General features: G+C 33.8%; 2 protein-coding genes across 2 annotated transcripts; one reads left to right on the top strand and one right to left on the bottom strand.

The window, feature by feature from the left end:
* Positions 1-5,019: 5,019 nt before the first annotated feature.
* LOC108776598 (venom serine protease 34) lies at positions 5,020-9,738 on the bottom strand. The gene is made up of 8 exons (XM_018543269.1): positions 9,723-9,738; positions 9,381-9,589; positions 8,953-9,177; positions 8,657-8,855; positions 7,907-8,107; positions 7,621-7,772; positions 7,119-7,279; positions 5,020-5,137 (listed from the first exon to the last, which is right to left on the bottom strand). The coding sequence occupies exons 1-8, from the start codon at positions 9,736-9,738 to the stop codon at positions 5,020-5,022; spliced, it is 1,281 nt and encodes a 426-aa protein (XP_018398771.1).
* A 2,893-nt stretch (positions 9,739-12,631) lies between these two features.
* LOC108776930 (Centrosomal protein 89kDa) lies at positions 12,632-15,947 on the top strand. The gene is made up of 6 exons (XM_018543687.1): positions 12,632-12,756; positions 13,201-13,457; positions 13,655-14,262; positions 14,327-14,814; positions 14,909-15,161; positions 15,627-15,947. The coding sequence occupies exons 1-6, from the start codon at positions 12,644-12,646 to the stop codon at positions 15,894-15,896; spliced, it is 1,989 nt and encodes a 662-aa protein (XP_018399189.1). The 5' UTR covers positions 12,632-12,643; the 3' UTR covers positions 15,897-15,947.
* The last annotated feature ends 5,438 nt before the right edge of the window (positions 15,948-21,385 follow it).

The raw sequence follows: 21,385 nt of genomic DNA, 5'->3' as shown, positions 1-21,385 counted from the left end.
TCTTTAGCACACTCTTCGTGTTTGTTTGCCAAGCTCACCCGGTGCGCGACCCCAACGCACTTCTCTTCTCCGCTTCCTGTTTATTTCCTTTCTCCCGCGTACACACACGGATCCCGGTCTCACCGTTTAATAGATATTCGTATAAAGCCTAGAATTAAAGGGAATTCCGGTTTCCTTCCCTTCAATTTCTCTCCTTTTCCACACAATTGGGCAGAAGCACGCTTATCGTTATCTATATACCGTCTCGGGCTCACGTACCCCTCACTGATATCACTATACCACTATAGACCGCCACACTGTTCATCGACTTCAGCGGGAGCGGATGAGCAGCGGACGTACAGCAATAACGGGGATAACAATAAAGTTAATATAACAATATAACAACAGTATCAACAGTATAGTTATTTCTTCACTATTTATTCGTAATGTTAACCAGCGTCCGCACTATGGCGTCCGAAAAAATACTGAGATCGGTCTCTCCCTCCTCGAGAAGTAACCAGCAACAATTTGTTTCTTAATATTACGCATACACCCCTTCCCGGCGACGAAGGGAATGATTTCTTGTTCGAGTTCCGTTGGTTTCTTCTTTTTGATACGTATGTGCTCCGATAGTACTCTTTATTGACTGTTTGCGGACGCATACGCGACCGCGTATATATATATATATATATATATATATACGGGATAGGACAGGACAGGTCCTATTCGCGAAATGGAGTGGGTGGCACGTAGGCGTCCCGATAAAAATCGAGCGCCGGCTGACGAACGACGCTACGAGGAAACCAATGGGTCACGTGCTACAGAGCTACGCTGTTAACAGGGTTAAGGGATACGACGCGGAATTTTAACTCGCGTTATCCGACATTGATGGAAGAAGCGACCGGGTGGTTGCAAAAGGGTTGGCGCACTTAACGTTATGTTTGGAAGCAATCGTAGCGCGAAAAACGGAGCGAGAGAGGGAGGCGAATGAAAGTACGCGTGTCGTTAATAGCCGCCGTCGGGACGAAATATCGATCGATCCTCTGCGCGGAAGTGAGACATTGAAATGAGGGAGAACGTTAGAGAAAAGGAGAGAAAAAGACGAAAGAGGGATGAAGAGAGATAGAAAGGGATAAAAGAAAGAGGGACGAGAGATTCTAATTTTTTTGGATCCTCGAAGCAACGGTGATACAACGTTTGGGAGCTCGATTTTCACAGAAGGTGGTTCTTGTCAGCCCTTAAACTCTCTTTAGTGCCTCTTCAGTTACAGTCGAAATCAGCGTCAGCAGTCTTCTCGCTTTGTTTTCGCTTCATAAGTCGGATTCCTTTAAGTCGCTGCCGTTTGCGGGTCGATGTGGGTGGAAGTCATGAATCCAGAATCATAGTTGGTCTCCTTCGGTCCAACTCTGTGCGCGAGGAAGACGTGATCGCCGACGTCAGTGTTGCTCCTTTCGTCGTTGTCGTCGCCACTGCTGCTGCCGTCTTCGTCGTCGTCGTCGTCGTCGTCGTTGTCGTCGTCGTCGTCGTCGTCGTCGCCGCCGCCGTCGTCGCCGTTGTCGTCGTCGTCGTCGTCGTTATCGTTGTTTCAAATTTGGTATCAGAGAATTTATGATCTGTCAGTTTATTACTTAAATTTGGCAATCTTCGGACGGGTCGGACTGACGTCGCTGCGGACACGCGTGTATCGTTGCAGAAGAGCAAGACTTTTGAGACATTTGGTACCCATGTATACCACTCCTCACTCCACCGCGTCGTGCTCACAATCAGTATCCGTTTCCTCGTTTGCACCTCGTTGCTCTAACTTTTCGTTTCCGTCAGTATAGGAAATGCGAGAAAAACGCGGACGGCCAGAAGCCCGCGTAAAATTTCACACCGTGCGCGGTGGCTTGGTGAATAATGCGCCTCGTACGAACGTCGATATCGGACTGAGCCGACGCTAGTGCGCGACGATGTGCGCGAGGGAACGGACCTACAGAACGGGAACTTCTGGAGCGACATCGACGTCTGCACAATACGACGAAGGTTCGTTCTACCGGTGGTCCGGTTCCCCGATTGGCCGTGGTAATTGTGTACGTACGCGCATACGCCAGCCGACCGACCCCTTTTAAACGGTGAAGAGCCGGGTAGCGCGAGCGTTGTTATCTTATTATATTATAGAAGAGGTAATCGTTTGTATGAAATGGGGTGAAAATATTTGAGACACCAAAGCGCGGTTTTTTCTTTCACGAAAAATTCCAATTTTATTTAATACAGATAATATACGGATGTAATTCCGACTATACGTTTCATCATTATTTTATCACATTATAGAGCAGTTATAGATCAGAATATGTAACGATGTATGAAATAGGGTGGAAATATTTAAAACATTGAAACGTGATTTTTTTCTTCTATACGAAAAGAACGATTTTTTTTTAAGTATTAAAAAATTTAGCTATATAGATACAGATCTCAAAATAGTTTGTCAGACTATCAAAATAATAAACGTAAGACACTTAAATTTGTTGCTAGAATGTCAACTTTTTACCGCACTGCTCATCATGCTTGAATAATTCCCTTGTAATCATTCTGATGTGGTCTAACAAAATTATTTTTAATTTACATCTAGCTGAATTTGTTAATATCTCAACAAAATCGTTCTTCCTGTACAAGGAATACTTAAATTTCGTATGTAATTCTATTGTACATTTAATTATACACATTGACATTAATAGAGAAATACGATTTTGAAAATAATTAAGCATCTTGATCAATTCTTATGTTAACGGTTCATCTGATAAGCTTAGCCAGCTTTTCTCAACGAAGCCCGCTTATGGATGACGCGCGCCAGTGTAAATTTAAAGATAAACCGCTATCCATTAATTTGCGTCGTAAATCGTTATTAAAACGCATCGCTAATAGCTTTGTGTGCATATTCCTATTGATCTTTTAGCACTCTAAGATAATGAAAATGTTTTCCTTTGTTGTTTACATTTCAATGACGCGCGTTTCAACACGGTGCGTTTGAACTTGGCGGGTTCTTCTGGTGAGGGTAATTCAAAACTGACAAACCGGCTCATCGATCGGATTGTTGTTCTACTAAAGGGTAGTACAGATACGCGCAGCTTCCCACGCGTCACTGTTTCCGTCGTAACCGCTTCGATCGAAAGCACCCTCATAATTAAGCATCCCCTCTACATCCAGCATTTTAATTCCCAACTACTCTCCCTCCCCCCCTCTCTCTCTCTCTCTCATCTTGTTTTCGATAACAACATCTCTCTAAGATAATTGCGTAGCACAAATCCTTAGAGAATTAAGATCAACCGTCTCTAAATATCTCGAAATGAATTGAAGACGATTATTGGAACAGAACAACAAGTAATGACGTCAAAAAGATGTTAAAACAAACCGTAACTGTTTTGAGAAGTGATTTTTAGTAATTGTTTTGAAGCCATTTTAATGCCATGATGACTTTGGTTATTTCTCAGTTTCGACTAGGAGCAAAATAAATTAATCTTTTTTTTTCTTCTCGTATATTTATTGTATCAATTTTTGTATTTTATTCATATATTATTTGTAATCAAAATGATATTTTGTCCTTTATTCCTTCGTCAAATTCTTTAGATTCCTGGCAAGCTTGTGACGTCAGTGATCAAAGACGGTTGCGATCATTCCGTGACGTCATTCGATGCTATAGTTATCATCTCTAGACGACAAAACGTTTCACAAGACCTACCCAAGCTTGTATTTATACATACATATGTGGCATAGAGGCGGGTCAGTCAGTATAGCTTTATCGAGTTACGTAAGCGGTCGTGTAACCTTTCGACCTTGTTCTCGAGTTCTTTACTATCCGCCTATCCGTACATCACCGTTTACCTGATTTGCATCAAATAACATTAGTCGATATACTTACTTACTCATAACCGTGTTAAATACATGACAGTAATGAGTGTAATGACTCTCGTAACATATCTGCTTTGATTCTACACCGAATAAACTTTGATCTTCACATATGATTTAACGAAACTTTTAGTAGAAATGTAAAATGTTTGAAAAAGTATTCCAGAAAATGTGCTTGGTTATGCGATCTTTCAGCATTGAGCGTTGAATCGTTTAGAAATCCGAGATATCGCCTATCTTTCTTTTCGCCGATACACCTGCACTGATTATGGTACGCCAATGTCGCGAGTGGTGCTTGCATAATATCATGTAAACCTTGAAAGCAATTGTCTGCCTACAAATCAATTCAGACAGCCAAAGTATTAACCAAGAAATATATTAAATTATACGAGCTCGTCAGATTATGTATATATTATATGTATATATATATATATATATATAGTATTATACATTTTATGTACAATATATCATAATGCAATATATACATGGAGATAATACATTTTTGTAGAGGTATATGTTTTAATGACATTAGAGAGGATGTTAAATTCTTGAAATAAATAAAATAATAATGTAGATACATATATATAATATCTATTTGTCGCTTTGTGTTTGTAAAATTTATTTTAATGACGTTATGTATTCCGCAAATAGCATTTATTACAATTCCTTCTATAATAATAGTCTGTATTTTTATGTTAATAATTTATGTCATGTACACAGACTCTAACAACGTTCGCTGTTGCTGCAAATAATTCGAATTGCCGGCAGAATAGACTATTTGGAACAACGTTATACAATATAATGACGCGTGCACGTAATAAGTAATATATGTCCTTGCTGTTCAATACACTACGCTGAATGTGGTGGACAACCGAATGACGATGATGTTCGCACCGAATGACGCACAGGATACGTGCGACCTTTCTTCCTGTTTACAAGAGTCCAGCTTTATTTCTTTTTACCCCCACAGGAATTGAAATACACGTGTCAGAAGTGAAGAGCTCACGGTGAATAGATCACCGATCTCATATTTTACTGTGCACATCTTTCGCATGCAGGATAAAGACATAGGTACCTATACGCTTGTACCTTTACCATCCATCTAGCGTCGTATACGAAGTGGTATTGTATGTACAAACCCATCCTCACAATGGTCATTCAACTTCTTTCTACGCGTCTTGATCCAAAGCATTTTCGTACTATTATTCTGAATAGTACCGCATCCCTTAGAAGTAAACGTGGATTATACGGACCCCAAACCGGTAACAGGCATACTCTACGAAAATTCTCACGACGAAATATTTGATACTTGACACTGACCATTGTATCTTACTTAATCAAATTTTTTTAGAAAAAAATAAAAAGGTAAATATGTAATAATTAAAAACATTTTCGATTCGTCAAGTTCATAAAGTTACACTTAAATCATAGTGTCAAAATGTAGATATCCAATTTGAATTGTTTTTTATCATTCTTATAGGTTGCCTCAATAATATCGTTAATTTAAACAAAACAACGAAATTAAACAATTTAACCCAACAAATGTATTAATTTGACTTAAAATTACTTTATCATTTACCAAATGCATCATACGTGAATCTGCATTGACGTTGTTTATTTTGAAACTAAACAATTAGATATCAGATCAGTTGAAATGGATTGATTCGATTGTTTTTTTAACTACTATATAATATATTTTGACATTTGAAAGGTAAAAATAAAATGTTTTCTTTTTCAAGTTAAGGAATTAGTTTAAATTTAATTCTTTATTATATTTTTAACGATATACATAAAATATACATAAAGTAGTATCAACTATTACAGACTTTCTAGTTCTCTATTCAAAATTGATTTTATCAACAATTTATTTGATAATATTAAGTATTTACTACTTTCTTCGTAGGAGAAACATATTTTCTCGTAAACAATTTTTCATATCAGAGTTCCATCACAATAAGAAGAATATCTATTCGCGTATCATTGGGTCAACAATTGTGTCAAGGATGCATTACTACAATATATATCAATGAAATCAATTTATTTAATAAATGTATGGCACGATCACAAAACTATTATTATTAATACTAATACGCGTTCGTAAAAAAGATTGGCTACAATATAACATTCGTATAATACAATAGTACATATGTATCAGAATGATAAAAATATTATTTATCTTGATTTCAATATTATTTGTTTAGATACAAAGTGAGTAAAATGAAATGGCAGTTTGCGCGAATAAGTTTCTACGACAAAAAATCAGTAGTCCTCGATTGTTTCCTACAGTCTTATTAGAACATTTATATAAATATATAGATATATATTTTTATTGATATTATGATATTGCATATTTTATTTCTATACCTCCCACAGTAAGAGAGCGTGACATAAATCTTCAGTACGTACTACGCCATGGCAAGTTAGCTAATGTGATACTACATTGGTCAGTGTAAGTGGTCGCTTACCATAGACCATTCCCTCCCATAGACGGTCTCACGTCACATCCTCATTCAGGAATTTATTAATAATGAGACATTGTTTACGAGCCGTTAATGTTGATCCTTCTATACCATGGAAATCTTTATTAAGGACAATCAAAGTTCTGATAAGCGTGCTCAAATATATCCCGGGTGAAATAATGAGATTTATATGAAGCGTCAAATACAATTTGTGTTCCGCAATTCTTTTCAATGAATAAGTAAATCCAATTATTTTGGGACACAAGTGTGTATACTGGTATGTGTGCACACGTCAAAATATATTGTTATAAATATTTGCTTGAAGCTGTTTGACGTGCATCTGTTGTTTGTTATTATGTATATAATTCAGATTGATTGTAGCACTTTGATTAATACGAATGAATATATTCTGACGTACAGCGTTAAAAATAAATATGCGCATTTTAGTCCATAAATTAATATTATGTCGAATATTATACATATGTGACAAAAGCATTATATTATAACTGGCATAAATTAATACGTAAAATTACATGAAAATGAGATAATCATATAAAAAACATAACAATCTAAAAAAGCATATTGCATATAAATAGCATATACTATACAGTAAGTCGGAATAAAATGTAAAATAACAAATTGTAAAAATAAATTATATTTTTATACATTCTCTTGTTTGCAACCTTCTTATTCAGACATGCAGTAATTGATATCTGTAAGAAGATATAAATCTCATAGAATAAATGCTCTCTCAATGAGACGATAATGCATACATGACGCATTGTACACTTCATGCACTTACCCGATGTTACAGACAAGATCCAATCTATGTACGCGCCGACACGCGTGTTAATTCCTGCATTACTACCGCCACAACCCATTCCGCCACTGATAATACCCACGAGAACCTCCCGCTTTGTCGTAGGATTCTGCCAAAGAGCGGGACCGCCGCTGTCAAACTGAAACAAAAATTGTAGCCGCGAACATAAAAGGGCATTTTTTCTGCAAGCAAAACAAAAAATAATAATGACATCAAAATGACTCTAAAATGATTATTTGCATACAACATTCAATGAATATTTTATAAATATTTATTAAAAATACTCCTATATTCTCAATAAAAGAACATTTTATTCAAATATTTTCGTAATTAAGAATACTAGTATTTTATAAAAATATTCTTAGAATATTTCGTGCTATCTAAATTAAAAGTAATTTTTTGATTGACTTATTTTAATGTAATTTTGATATCATCGTGATCTGTTGTTTTGTCTAATTTCTGCAGAATTTTCGACGTTACTTGACATGCGTCTTTTCCCTCCGTATAAGTGCATATATGATCATTTGTAATAGTTGGATACTCTTTACGACACTCCTGGTTCGTGATCACAGCTACTGTAACTTTCTGTAAAACATTTGACTTCATTTGTGAATAGTTGGTCAATCCCCAACCTGTTTCGATCGAAATAAACGGATCAAAATTTGTTTGTACAACCTATATGAAATAATTGATACTTATACAGGTTTGAAAATACATTAAATATTATATTTAGATAACAATTGCTGTTATCATAATATTGCCTCACCCAATAAAACCACATTACTTCCTGCAAAGGAATCAAACTGATGTTGAAACGGAAGACAAGCTGGTCCGACTTCTTCGTTAAAACTTATAACAGAATTCACCATTACTATAGCTATATCATTTTGTGGGGGTTGAATATTATATAAAGGATGCATGTAAAATTTGGCTATAGTGTAAAGGCGCGAGGCATTCGTATCTGCACCTGGAATATTAAAAAAAATTCGGTTATCATAATAAAGCACTTCATAATTAAAGCGCTAAAAAGGTACCTAAGATATTTTTTATCTAATATATAATTTTAGCAATCGGATAAAGAGAGAGATTATTCAGAACATTTTATAAATAAGATTTGCAAAGATATATTTGTAAATATAAATGTATTATATTTTACAGTATTATATTATATACATATTTGTATTATATTTAATTGCTTAAACTATAAATATCTAATTTGTACTTCGTTTAAATATTAAAGTAATAATAACAATAATTATGCGATAAAATTACAAAAAAGAAAATAGAAATAATAAAGTAATAATAAATAGCGAGCAAATATTGTTACTAACCAGAATGCATGTGAATAGATCGACATTGATAATAAGAACAATTGCAACGATAGTAAGAGAACTGAGACAAGATTTGTCGAGAAGTAGTAGAAAGAGAAATAGGAAGAGGAAAATCCCTACATAAGGCAATAAAAAGGAAAATATAATATTCTTTTAGAAAAATTTGTTTTTGAAAAAGTGTTTACCCGTGGTAAGATCGTGATCTCCTACAAGTATGTTCACAGTACTTGGGTCTGTATCTATCAAACAATGTGCAGCAGTTAATACATGTTTTTTGGATATGATAGTCGCTCCGCAAAATACATCCTTTTCAAAAAGGTCAACAAGACCAGCCATCATAGGATATTCGTTCACACCAGTTTCCATACCTCCCACTATTTTGGTCTGTAATGTATACAATTATAAATAGAACGAAAAACTCGGAGGAATTATTACATACATACATCAAATTTTTTATCACGTTATTATTAATTATGCATACCGGCTTTTTCCATCCACATTTGCAACAATCATCATTATTTACTATTTCTTCGATCGTTTGCAGCTCACACAGGAACTTTACTCCCGATGACCAAAATGGAGTTGATAATTCAATAGTCATGAATGTTCCTGTCGATTCGATACTAAATGGTTCATTGCCGCAATAATATCGAGTTAAGGAATCATTCACATATACAGTTAATCTATCCAAGGTGCATTTAAAATTCTGTGGAAGAAATGTTCTACATAAATATTGTCATAAAAATCTGTAATTTTAATTAGTAACGGATAAAACGATAAATTTTAATATTGCTTTAACTAATTGAACATTAAAAAATTAAATATTATTCTTTTCATGGAATTACGAACTGATGATTGTAGTAATAAATGTCTTTTAGTAATCATGTTTAATTCTATTATAAATCTTACCCACGGTATGTTGAAATTATTGCACGTTAATCTAATGCGATAATCACTTTCCGCAAACCACCTGCAGTATTGTCGGCCGTTAGAAACGTTAGGGTAGTCAGAATTGTATACATAATAAATGGTACCAGGTTTTAAATGTCCAGAATAGTTACAGGTTTGATGAAATAAGCCGTTTGATATTATAAAATGAAATGATACAAGGAGTCCAACTGTAAAAAGGACAGTTCGTTATCAGCAACTGTATATAAGCTTTAACGTTTCTTTATTATTGCAGGTAATACAAGAAAAAAGAGAGAGATGCATTGTATAATTTAACAATAACATTTTTTAATTTATTTTTACGTTCCATTTGCGTCATAGATCTTACATATTCACAAGGGCTTTATACGTTGTGTGTGTGAAATAATATATTCTTTAATTAGTGCTTTTCCAACTCGCTTTTGGAGCGAGACAACAAAAGCACTCGTGTTGAAATTATCTCGGAAATAGGAATAATTATTTTAAAAGTTGATTGCGGTTGTGTTACTTAACAGTATTTCAAGAATAAATTATTACAACGCTACAGCTGTCATCATCATTGCGTAATCAAGACATTTTCCTCTAAAACATACTCCCAATTTTGTTATCCTCTCTCTTGTGGAGGTACATAGATTATAGTTTCTTTGGCATCGAAATTCAGATTTGCTATCAAATCGTCGTGTAATAAAGTGACATTATATGATAAATTTAGAAATAGGTAGTCATTTATGAAGACCCGCATTGCGGTTGTCATCATATATCGTAAGTCTAAGCAAATGTATAGAAACATGCTACAGGAATGAGTTAAGCTTTTTACCGAAGTCAATAAGCGATTTAGTCTCATTGATGTTATTGCAATTTAAAACGCCCGTATATTTTATGTATAAGTATATATTAAAAATGGACGAGTTGAACAAAATAATGAATCATATAACTGACTTCCGGTAAAAAAAATATTCATAAAGTCTCATAATATTTTTAAAAGAATTTGTCATATTTTATGAAGATTTCTAAAAAAAAGTATTCAAAATTTTTTTTTAATTTATAAATTTTCTTTCGAAATTACAAAATGAAAATCATAGGATATTTTAGAATTTACTTCTTTATATGCGTGAAAAATTCTAAAAAAAAATTTTTTAGAATTTTTGTAAAGCGTTTTAATTTATATAAAAAAATTTGAGTTTTCTCTACAAAGTTATAAAATTATACAGAAATTCTAAAAATTTTAAAATTTATGTAAAAAATTCTAACAAAAAAATTTTACCAGGAATATTGTTCACATTTTGAAAGAAATAGAGCAATTTACGATCGATTATCGTAACTATATTTACTATTATATATGATGTAATTTTTAAATATTATTTATTAAATATTATTATTAAATATTAGTCAAGTAACGCTCACAATTGTCCGCATTCATCATTCTTTATAATTCTATGAAATACCTAAAACTAACTTATTCAAAAATTATTATTCAATGCTTTTAATTCATAAAATAAATAATTAATATATATCTTCCAGTATTAAATTTCTGTAAAGATTGCGCATAGTTTTGCAAAGTTACGAAATCAGCGAGAGAGTGTCGCTTCTGCGGCAGCGTGGCCGTAAGTTTGTGCAAGAATAAGTTGAACATATGTGTAGGTATATAGTTGGAGCAATTTTATTATAAATGGCAATTCCCTCTTCTTGTCCCCGGTAGGCTTTCAGCAGGCCCCACGTTGAATGAACTTGAATGAAATATGCATACGCGCGCACATGTGTGTCGCGGGCTTTCATTGATTCGCGCTACAATTGTTCCTGTTAGCTTGACGCTTGACTAACTGACGGTCTGTTGCCAATAATGTTAATTTGCTATGAGTTGCCATCTAACTGTGAGTCAGAAAGCACTATGTACTGGCTGTTAGATATCAAAGGAGCAACGCGGTAACTCAATCCATTGAATTAAATAACATTTTATTATTTCAGTAACTTTCCAAACTAGTATTCCAGTAAAAGATGACATCACGAACGTTTCCATAATTATTTCTATAATTGTTATTCATGTGTATGTATAATAGTTACAAAATTTGATTAATGTTTTTCTTATCATGAATGTTTTCAGAATCTTTTTTATAATTATATGTATAGTAAAACTTATATACTTATAAAACTCAATTAAAAGGCGTATTAAAAAAAAGTTTATATTTTTTAAATATTAAATTGCGATTATAACATTGTCTGTTTTTCGAGATATAAATTGCATTATCAATTTTATTGTCAGTATCAGAGAATTTTCTATTACCATCGAGATCGCCCGTACTATCGCTAGTATGTATAACATTAATTTTCAGTTTGAGAACTACGTAGCTACATCCATTTTCTGACTCTGTCGATAAAATCATGGCTAGTTCAGAGAATTATTTCTATTGAAATAATTCTCTGAACATGAAACTTTTATTTTTTAATAATTTAAAGTAATAATAAAGTATCAATGTAATAAAAATATTATTAGTGCAATTAATATAAAGATAAAACATTACATAAAATTATCTAGTTGTGTTACAAACGCTAAATTAAAAAAAAGAGAGAACCGCGTCAATATTAATTTTTTTTCTTACCACTAATGTTTTCAGAATCTTTCTTAGATAAAAGATACATTTTTACGAGCTGCTCCAACCGGTCGTTTCTGAGACAAAAAGGATCATGTGATTAAAATTATTGATGCTTTTGGTATTCGTCAATTTTGACTACGTGATCCTTTTTGTCGCTGAAACGGCCTACAGAAAGCGGCTCGTGAAAATACCTTAAAACTCAATTTAATAAGCATGTTAAATAACAAATTTGTTTGTTAACAGAATTTTTTTAATTTATTAATTTTAATTTTATCATCAGTATATAGCTACGTAGTTCTCAAATCTCAAATCGAAGCTGGATGTACTGGCGCTAGTGTAACTTCGGCTGTTTGGGTTGATTCGGAAACTTTACCGGTGTGTCTCGATATATCATTTTATCCTTGTTGCTCATCCAATATTAAACAAGGATTGATGATACATTGGTGAGAGGAAGGGGCATCCGAGTACGTTTACGAACACAGTCCATTCAGATAACACTGTAGAGTATAGGAGCCGTGCTGGTTACCATGGTGGTCAAAGTCATGGCTGTGATCAAAACACAAACGAACCGGAAGCTTTCGAAACTAAAAGAGCCTGTTTCGAGTTGGTTCGATTCAAAATATTACGTGTTTACGCCGATAACATAAAATTCGCATGTACAGATGGCTTTCTGAAATTTTTTACTGCTGTCTGTCACATGCACGTTTTTGGAGTAATCGCAGACAATGCCAAATCGCGACAACAGTGTTGACAGGCATAGAGAAAAGGTAGGTTGTACATACAAATGTCTCAAATACTACCGCGTTTCTTTATTATTTTCTTCATATATTATTTTTTTATTTTATTTTATTATATGGTTTTTTTTATTTCGTTTTCTTTGTATGCTTTTGGAGGAATAGAACGTTAATAAATGCTATATAGCTATCTATCTACAGTCTTGGCCAAAAATATTAAACATTTTATTAATCATTATTTAAAGTTTCAGCTCAAAAATTTATTTATTGGATTTGCTGTAAAATGTAATCCTTTGTTTCAAGAACCTTTTAAACTTATGTATAATATCATCAACAAATAACAATGTAGAATTCCAGATAAATAAAAAAATAATAAGTGCTTGATATTTTTTAACAAGGCTGTACCTCTTCATTGAAATAAAAAGGATTCTATAATGACATCTTCTAACATCTGATTTTATTGTAACTGTAGCGCAGTAGTCATAAGGTTTCAATCACAGAAAATGAATTGGAACCAGTGCATAAACCACTACGTTACAGACGGTTCCACAGAGCTAGACGCCACTCAAGAGTTAATGGAGAATTCGAAGAATTGTCAGATAAAAATGAAAATAGCAATGGTGTTACAGTGTCTAAAAAAAGTAGTAAGCATAACATTCAAAAGAAACTTGACAGATTAGCTGAAGAAAATCGGATATTAACAATGAAACTGGAAAGTTTTAATATAAGCCCTGGTAAGTTCATGATGATAATATATGAGGGCAGTTAACTTTGATAAGTCAATGACTTTTTAAAAGAAGACCATGTTGAGAAAAACAAGTTGTTTTGTTAAAAAAGAAGTTACTGACTCATCAAACTGCTTTCGTACTTTATTATATAAATAATATCTGTTTCTAATGAGCAATCAAGAAAATATTTTATAAAATTTCAGAGACTATTGCAGAATTAAAAGAAAAGGATTCCTTAATATCAAAAGTTTACACCAAGTATCAGAAATTATTGAAAAATCATGACAACTTACAACAAGAATATGAGAAAGTAAATGCTGTTTTGGCAGAACGTGAAACAGAATACAATCAGTTGCAAATGCATCACAAGAAATTTACAGAAGTTTTACAAAAAGTAGAAAAAACCAATTCCAATCTTCTAACATTTAATCAAAGATGTAAGGCTGAAAATGTTCAGTTAAATGAAGATGTACTGCTTCTTAAGCATGTAATATATCGATTGAATGCAGAGCTTGAAAGATATCAAAATAAGTTAAAAGAATCTGGACAAAGTGTTTTACCTAAAAATGTTAATGATATATTAGACTCTAAAAGACAGGCAGACGATATCAAAACAGTGTCAGAATCTTGGGGTTCGGTGAATACGCATGTGCTAGGCCCACTTTTAGACGCTTATCAAGAGAGCCTGTCGGAGAAACAAGAGCTTGTAAATAGATACGAAGAGGACATCGCAAATTTTAGTACCAGATGCAAAGAAGTTATCATGGAGAATGAATGTATGCAGAATGAAATGGAGCAGTTGAAATCAAAGGTATTATATTTATAAGAGAAGATTGTCATGCATCTTACAAATTATTGTAGTAAAAGTTTTCTAGTGTACCAGGTACGCAGATGAAATCAAGATGATATCCGAAGATGCTGACTTGCTCAAGGAATTGAACGAGTGTTATACGAAACAGACAGCTCACCAAAAGCAAAAGATACACGAGATCCATTCATTGTACGAACAGAAAGTTGGGGCAATGTCATTTGATAATAACAGGCTTCACGAGGAATGTCTCGCTTCTAAGACTGAATTGAGTAATCTTCAGGGAAAATATGATATTCTTCACAAGGAACATGAAAAGTTGCAAAATGATAATACAAAAACTATGCCTGTTCATGTTCATAATGCTGCCGTCGAAGAATGCAGAGAACTGTTTGATAAATTGAAGCGTCAATATGAAACTGAGAAAGAAAAACTCTCCACTCGCATTAAAGAATTAGAGGAATTCCACAGCCAAAATAAAAGTCAACTGGATGTAGTTACGATTGAAAGAAATCAATTGAAAGGATTGAATAAAAGTTTTGAGAAACGTTTGAAGTAAGTGTGTGTGTGTGTGTGTGTTTTGCACTAATAGATATGAATTAAAAATTATAAAATAAATATAACATATTTAAATTATTAATTTTTTTAGACGTATACAGCATAAATTGGAGCATTTTCAAAAAATTGCGCATTCCATGCAAGTATCTCGAGATTCCTTTAAGAAACAATTAAGAAAGACTACATTATATTGCGAAGAGTTATTCAGTGAATATGAAAGAATAGCCGCCGAACGGGATAAATTAATGAAACTTTTACAAGAAACAGAAAATGAAAATGCAAGTATCCATTTGCTCGGCGATACTATTACTCAACGAGTAGGTCACCTAAAAGACCAATTAAAGGTATGTAATGAAGGAAAGATATCTTATCATTATTCTTTGCTTGAAAAATAATAATTTAAAAAACCATGATTTTCGAGTTATTGTTATGAATGAAAATTAGGTAGGTATAAAGCGTAAACACACACATTACTCTATCATTTATCAAAGGTAAACTCTAACTTAATTTTATTTTAAAAATTGTCAAAACTTAAGAAGGATGGTTTAAAAGAAATTATTAAAATATCAATATCATAAAAAGGATGTTTTTTAAGGATTGTCAAATTCAATAACGACAAAAATGACATTTGATCATGTTAAGAATGCATTGTTTTTCGTTGATATTTATTATTTGATCAGTAATTCTGTCAAGTTGAAAAACAGTTTTTTTCTTTTTTGGAAGACTAAATTTTTCGAATTGTGTCATTTTGAAGAAAGGAAATGATATTAATTTATATATATTTTTTTACTACAATCAAATATTATCAGATTGTACACGAAGGTGCTAAGCAACAAATAGCGCTGGCAGAGAAAAATATGAAAGTGCAACAGCTCGGAGTGCATCGAATGAAGGACGAGTATCACCGAGAACTGCAACGCTTCAAGCATTTGCTGAAGCAAAAAGAGGAAACGATTGGACGATTGCAGAAAGAGATTAGCGCGACCCGCGAGAACTTGGAACTCGTTTGGAGAGTCACCGCTGTGGATAATAAGAAAGTTAAAGGAGGACAGAAAAGCGCGAAGATTCAGCATGTTTAGTTAAGCTTAGAAATTACCATGGACGTATCCACGATGTGAAATAAATCTAATTCCGTCCCTAATATATATAAAGAATACAATAAAAAATGATGTATTACTATATACAGGAAAGTGATGTTGCATTAACGACATTAACCAACAGTAATCTAATTGAAAATCTTATTAATTCAATAACAGCATGAAAGAAATACATCATGATTTTTTTTTAAATAACTAGCACGTAACGCGCGCTACGCTTTCATATCTTTCATTAATTTTATTTATTAATATTATTTTGATTATTTTAAATATTAAATTAATTGTTTTTTTTGCTATAATATTTTAATAATAATAGTATTTAGTAACAATTCTTTTTCGATCGATTTTCTTGCCGTGTTCGTGGTCGAAACATTGTATCCGTTGGCACATCCCAAATAATATATAATCTCACAATTTTATCATTTATTGTAGATTCAATGTAATCGTTTATATCTATCAAATTAGATATATCAAAATCAATCTCTCAACATACTTCGTGGTACACATGGATTTTTTTATTATAATGAAAATGTGATTCGTTTCATTAATACTGTTATTGCACAAACCAGATTATTTTCAATTAAACTATTGTCGGCTAATGTTGTTAATATAATATCATTTTTTTCCATGTGACAATGTATGTAACACTTACGGCCTAACACTGATTATCTGCATCTCTTGGACGATCAATATTATTGTGTACAATATTATTGATTATGTAGGGATTATACTGAACCTTCAGACTATTTAAACAGGGTCTCAATAATATTGTACAAAATAATTATACAATAAGATTTGAGCGTCTAGGGACTTCTTTAGTCGTATCTATAAACGGAAACTAGTCATTGTACAATATATGTGTAGCATAATATTATCAAACGCAATCTTTGTAATTATTACATACACAATGATATAACTACATAGTTTTCTTATTACATCGATTATTTTCGTTGAGATCGATATGTGGGAAGACATTGAGTCGATTTAACGTTATGTCACGGATTTAAAAGCGACGTTACTCCGACTGACCGATCGTTGAGATAATGTATTCCGCATGATAATGACACGTACGTTCCTCGTGCCGAATATACCTAAACACGCGTACGCTCGTTTCAATGCTTAGAGGAAACGGCAGATTTATCGATAGGATCACTGGCTTTATTTAGTGGTGACATCAACTCGCAAAAGGTTTTGAAGGTTGTCGTTGGTGACAGTGGAGTTAACGCAGGGGAACCGCAGTGCCGCGACATGAAAAATTGACGTCCCCACTTACATACATAGATAGGAGTGATCTCACGTTCCATTAATATTAACATGCAAAGCGCGTAAGTGCTCTCGTAATCGCTCGTATCACACCTTGCGTCTTCTAAACGGCCTTTGCTAATTGCCGGTTTCCTCGAGTGCAGATAGTCTATAGACATTGGCTTTTTCGATATTGTGATAATATGACAATACATCGAGAAAACACAGATTAGAACGCTTATAGTCGAGATATTTGTTTTCTTTTAATGTCAAATCGTTTCTGGACATGGAAAAGATTCGGAAATCTTTGCAGTTGTATTTATCATTTTGCATATGCGAAATATTAAGAGGTTCCTTTCTTTTATTTTTTCTTTCCATTAATGGAATTTCGTATTAAAATGCTTCCAAAATGCAATAATTAAAAGTCACTTTTCGATTAATTATTTTAACGTTACTTTGACGTTATTGTGATCTTTTTCAGTAAAGAGACAATGTCCCTAGTAGGACAATTTATTGACCTAATATATCCTCTATGTATTTAATCGATGTCTCACCAAGAAATTGTCCTACTGATCGAGATGTTAAGAGACAACTCTTCTTTTTCTATGAGAGAAATTCTTATTCAGTTAGCTGTCTTAACAGAATAAAAAGTCATAATCAAAATAACTTTAAAATTATTATTTTCGTTTTTTGATCAACTACGATTCATTTTGTTGTTTTGATATTATCGTGACCTGTTCTGCTAAAATTATATTCTTTGGAATAATTCATATCGTTTTCAATACTTGTTGAAATATTTCGATTTTTATTTCGAAGTCAAATAGTGACTCTATTGCGTCTTTGTTTTTACATTCTTCGTGTCTTCTTTTTTCAGAAAAGTATGTATAATTTATGTTACGTGCGAAAAAAGTATAGACAAAAACGCACGAGTCTAATCATCTAATTTGGCCCGCCATTTCGAGAATCGCAGTATCGCTGTCCAAGAAATCTCAAATTGCGATCGGTAATGGAATGCGTCATAACTCTCAATATCTCTCGCGATCGTTCAGCATCCGAATTTCGTTAATTTTATGCGCGTAAAATCTTACGAAGTCTTAGCTGGTCGCAATTTTCAGTGATATCGTTTATAATGTGCAACGAAAATTGTGTCCCGAAGTACTGAGGTAAAATATAGTGACACTTTTACTGAGGTTGATCCCTGAGACATTAATTACAAAAAATTGTTAAGACACAGGGGTTCTATAAATCTGTATTTTATTAATTAAACGATTAATAAAATTATTTTATTAATCAATTTTATTAATAAATTAGTACTTTCTTAAAGTACTGAAAATGAGATAGAAACAGCATTTTGTCCTTTTTTCTAATCTCATGGATCAACCTCAGTACATCAGAGTTAATATCGTCTGCCATTTCAGTATCTATTAGTCGGTATACATAGTTGATTCTTATATTTAAAACTGTTATAAGTACAATCTTAAGATGTAATGAACCAATCAGAAGCCAATATTTATAGCCAGTCTTTATATTCAAGATCATCTTAAGTTCAATCTTGAAGTATCACGAACCAATTAAAGGGCTTTATTAGCATCTTAAAACGTCACTTAAAATTAGGTCTTAAAATAAGAACGAATTGTGAATATCGGCCGATGGTTCCGATATTCCACGCATTCGAAGTCCATTGAAATCTTCGCCTTTCATCTCGCACCTTCTCTCTCATTGAATTATAAGCTCAATTGTCGCTCAATCAGATACATATATATTGTCGTTTTCTATAATTAACTATTACGTTTTTGCGTAGTCGTTGTAATTTCTTTATAGCGATACTTAGACATTCGAAACATTTCGATTTTGCGACGTTTTGCGCGTCGAGGAAAATCGTATAAATTGTAATATATTTAGGAAAGAACTCTCTCCAAAAAAATTTCTTAAACCTAAGTAATATTTTTTTGAATTGTACTATATAAGTAAAATTTCTTTACTGCAAATCAATATTTATTTAAAAAAAAAGAAGGTAATACTTAAATAATAGATTCACGTTTAATAACTATCTATTTGCAATAAATAAATGTTTAGTACTCAATTCAAGAAAATATTACTAAATTTAAGAAATGATTTTTCAATGTAGACAAAATTGTTTTACTAAAATAGTTATCTATTTTATCGCGCGGCTTCAAGAATCTCGCCGCATGCTTCGACTAGGAATCTGCTTTGACGTTACCGTGCAATTCGTGACGTCACGAGTGAGAGGTCGCATAAAAATGCGAGCGCCTAGTTAAAGTCAACCGGTTATTTTGCGTCGCCTGTTACGCGCGACTCGCATATTAATTTGAGAAACTAGTTCTCGTGGGATGCGTGATCGATGAACTTGAAGCAAATCCATTCAGGATATCGAGCGTTTTCACGAGTGTGTAGAAAGGAAGTGAGGCACCAGGACGAGTTTTCGACATTGAAACTGAGATAAGAAACGATCGTGTCGCTTAAAATAAATTTATTTCAAGTAGGTTTAAATGGCGACCCAGTTTATATTCTTCGTTATTCTTATACTTACGCTTATTTCCACCAATAAAAATTAATCCTTTATCTACAATCATATTTCTACTCTCTCCGTCTATAATTTTGATCCATTTTTGTTCAGCTGAAATTTTTATTGTTCTATAGAGGCTTTTAAAAAAAATGTGGAAAATATCTGAGTTACTTTTCAACATTTTTATTACATTATACCAATTAAATACTACAAGGTATTTTAAAAGGAAGAACTCTGAATTTCGTCTTTATTTATTTCAGAAATTTTGATACTGAAATTCTTTTTATGCCAAACGAGATCCCGATTACAAACGAAGAATTAACTTTGATCTTGGTACAATTTATCCTTCAGTTTTTTCTATTTCTTAAATGACTTCTAGTCGATTATTATTGCACAATATATTATATACAATTTTATTGATCGTAGAGACTATATTAAACCTGTAGACTATTTTGAATTATAAAATAATTGTACAATAATATTGATACCTTTTTCTAATAGTATAGATTAATTTTAATTTCAGTTCAATTTACTCCTTATCTTTTTCTAGGAACTAGAAAAAGGTGAAGAGTAGATTGAATCGAGATTAAAGTTGCGTTGGTAAAAACGCGAAGGTGGCCACATTACATAATGCAAAGAATATTCAAAGAACAACACAAACGAATGCAAAATACAAACTGCATATTTTATATGATGGATTAGATTAAAACAAAATTGGAAAAAAAAGTAGATTGAAATAAGTAAAAATAGAACACGAAATATAAAATTGAAATATACGCGTACATTGAGATATATGAAATGCAATATACATTTTTTATAAGAGACAGATGACGAAACAAAATCGAAATAAAATATAATAGCTCGAAATAAATCCAACAGAATACAAAATCAACATAGAGAGCGCATTGAAAGACACGCCGTGGAAAGTTGCAGGTATAGGCCCTCTTGAAGTCCGGCGCGAATTGTGGCGCGTCTCAAGAGGACCAAGAGTTCTGAAATATCGATGGAACAATCGAGCGGCGGACGAATTCAAATTGAATATTCGCGGTACGTAACGCATCAGCCCCTGTTCAGCCGCTCGGCCGTTTCCGGCGCGCCTCGGGCGGGCTCGCGCGCGCACTGGCAAAATGTCGTCTGCTAGGCGCGTCGTCGTCCAGTCGTGAACCGGGTCGGGCATTCGTGACGCGAAAATCGTGGCGCGATAAAGGCGATATAATGCGGGGCGCGCGCGCGCTCCGCGCTCGCGAATAGACGGGCGGTAGAACGGTGAGTTCGGTGCGATCATCGCGCGCGTGTCTGATCGTTATTCCCGTGCTGAGCGGACGCGCGCTTCGCCGGGCAGGAGATATAAAGTGTAAAGTCGCGTCGCCGCGGTGCGAGAAGCACCCGTTCCGTTCCCGTTCCTCCGTGCGAGAAGTACACCCGTTCCCCCGCTGGGAAACATCGATTTTCGTTCGTTTTCCGTGCGGACGGACGATCGCCGGCGACCGGATCTTTCTCCGTCGCGGTTTTTGATTTTCTATTTAACGGCCGGCGTCCGTAAGTTCGCGGACGATGCCGCCGTGAGGAAACGGAACACTACCACCACCACCACCACCAGGAGGCGAGGACATCACGCCAGGAGGTGCGACGAATTATTTTCAGCGTAAGCTCCGCTTTCTCTTTCTTCTTCCGCCCGCGCTCTTTCTCTCGGACGTCCGTT

This window comes from Cyphomyrmex costatus, unplaced genomic scaffold (assembly GCF_001594065.2).
Source record: "Cyphomyrmex costatus isolate MS0001 unplaced genomic scaffold, Ccosl1.0 scaffold112, whole genome shotgun sequence".
NCBI lineage: Eukaryota > Metazoa > Arthropoda > Insecta > Hymenoptera > Formicidae > Cyphomyrmex > Cyphomyrmex costatus.
The sequence above is the reverse complement of the archived record's forward strand: the minus strand, read 5'-3'. Positions and strand labels throughout refer to the sequence as shown.

What these genes read in the sequence shown, in the direction of transcription:
- LOC108776598 (XM_018543269.1), bottom strand. An exon ending in AAGTAATGTGGTTTTATTGG is followed by an intron (nt 7,773 to 7,906) that starts GTGAGGCAATAT and finishes CGATCGAAACAG; the next exon opens with GTTGGGGATTGACCAACTAT. An exon ending in AGGGAAAAGACGCATGTCAA is followed by an intron (nt 7,280 to 7,620) that starts GTAACGTCGAAA and finishes TTTTTGTTTCAG; the next exon opens with TTTGACAGCGGCGGTCCCGC.
- LOC108776930 (XM_018543687.1), top strand. Translation starts at nt 12,644, where the DNA reads ATGTACAGATGGCTTTCTGAAATTTTTTACTGCTGTCTGTCACATGCA. An exon ending in TTGACAGGCATAGAGAAAAG is followed by an intron (nt 12,757 to 13,200) that starts GTAGGTTGTACA and finishes ACTGTAGCGCAG; the next exon opens with TAGTCATAAGGTTTCAATCA. An exon ending in AAGTTTTAATATAAGCCCTG is followed by an intron (nt 13,458 to 13,654) that starts GTAAGTTCATGA and finishes ATAAAATTTCAG; the next exon opens with AGACTATTGCAGAATTAAAA.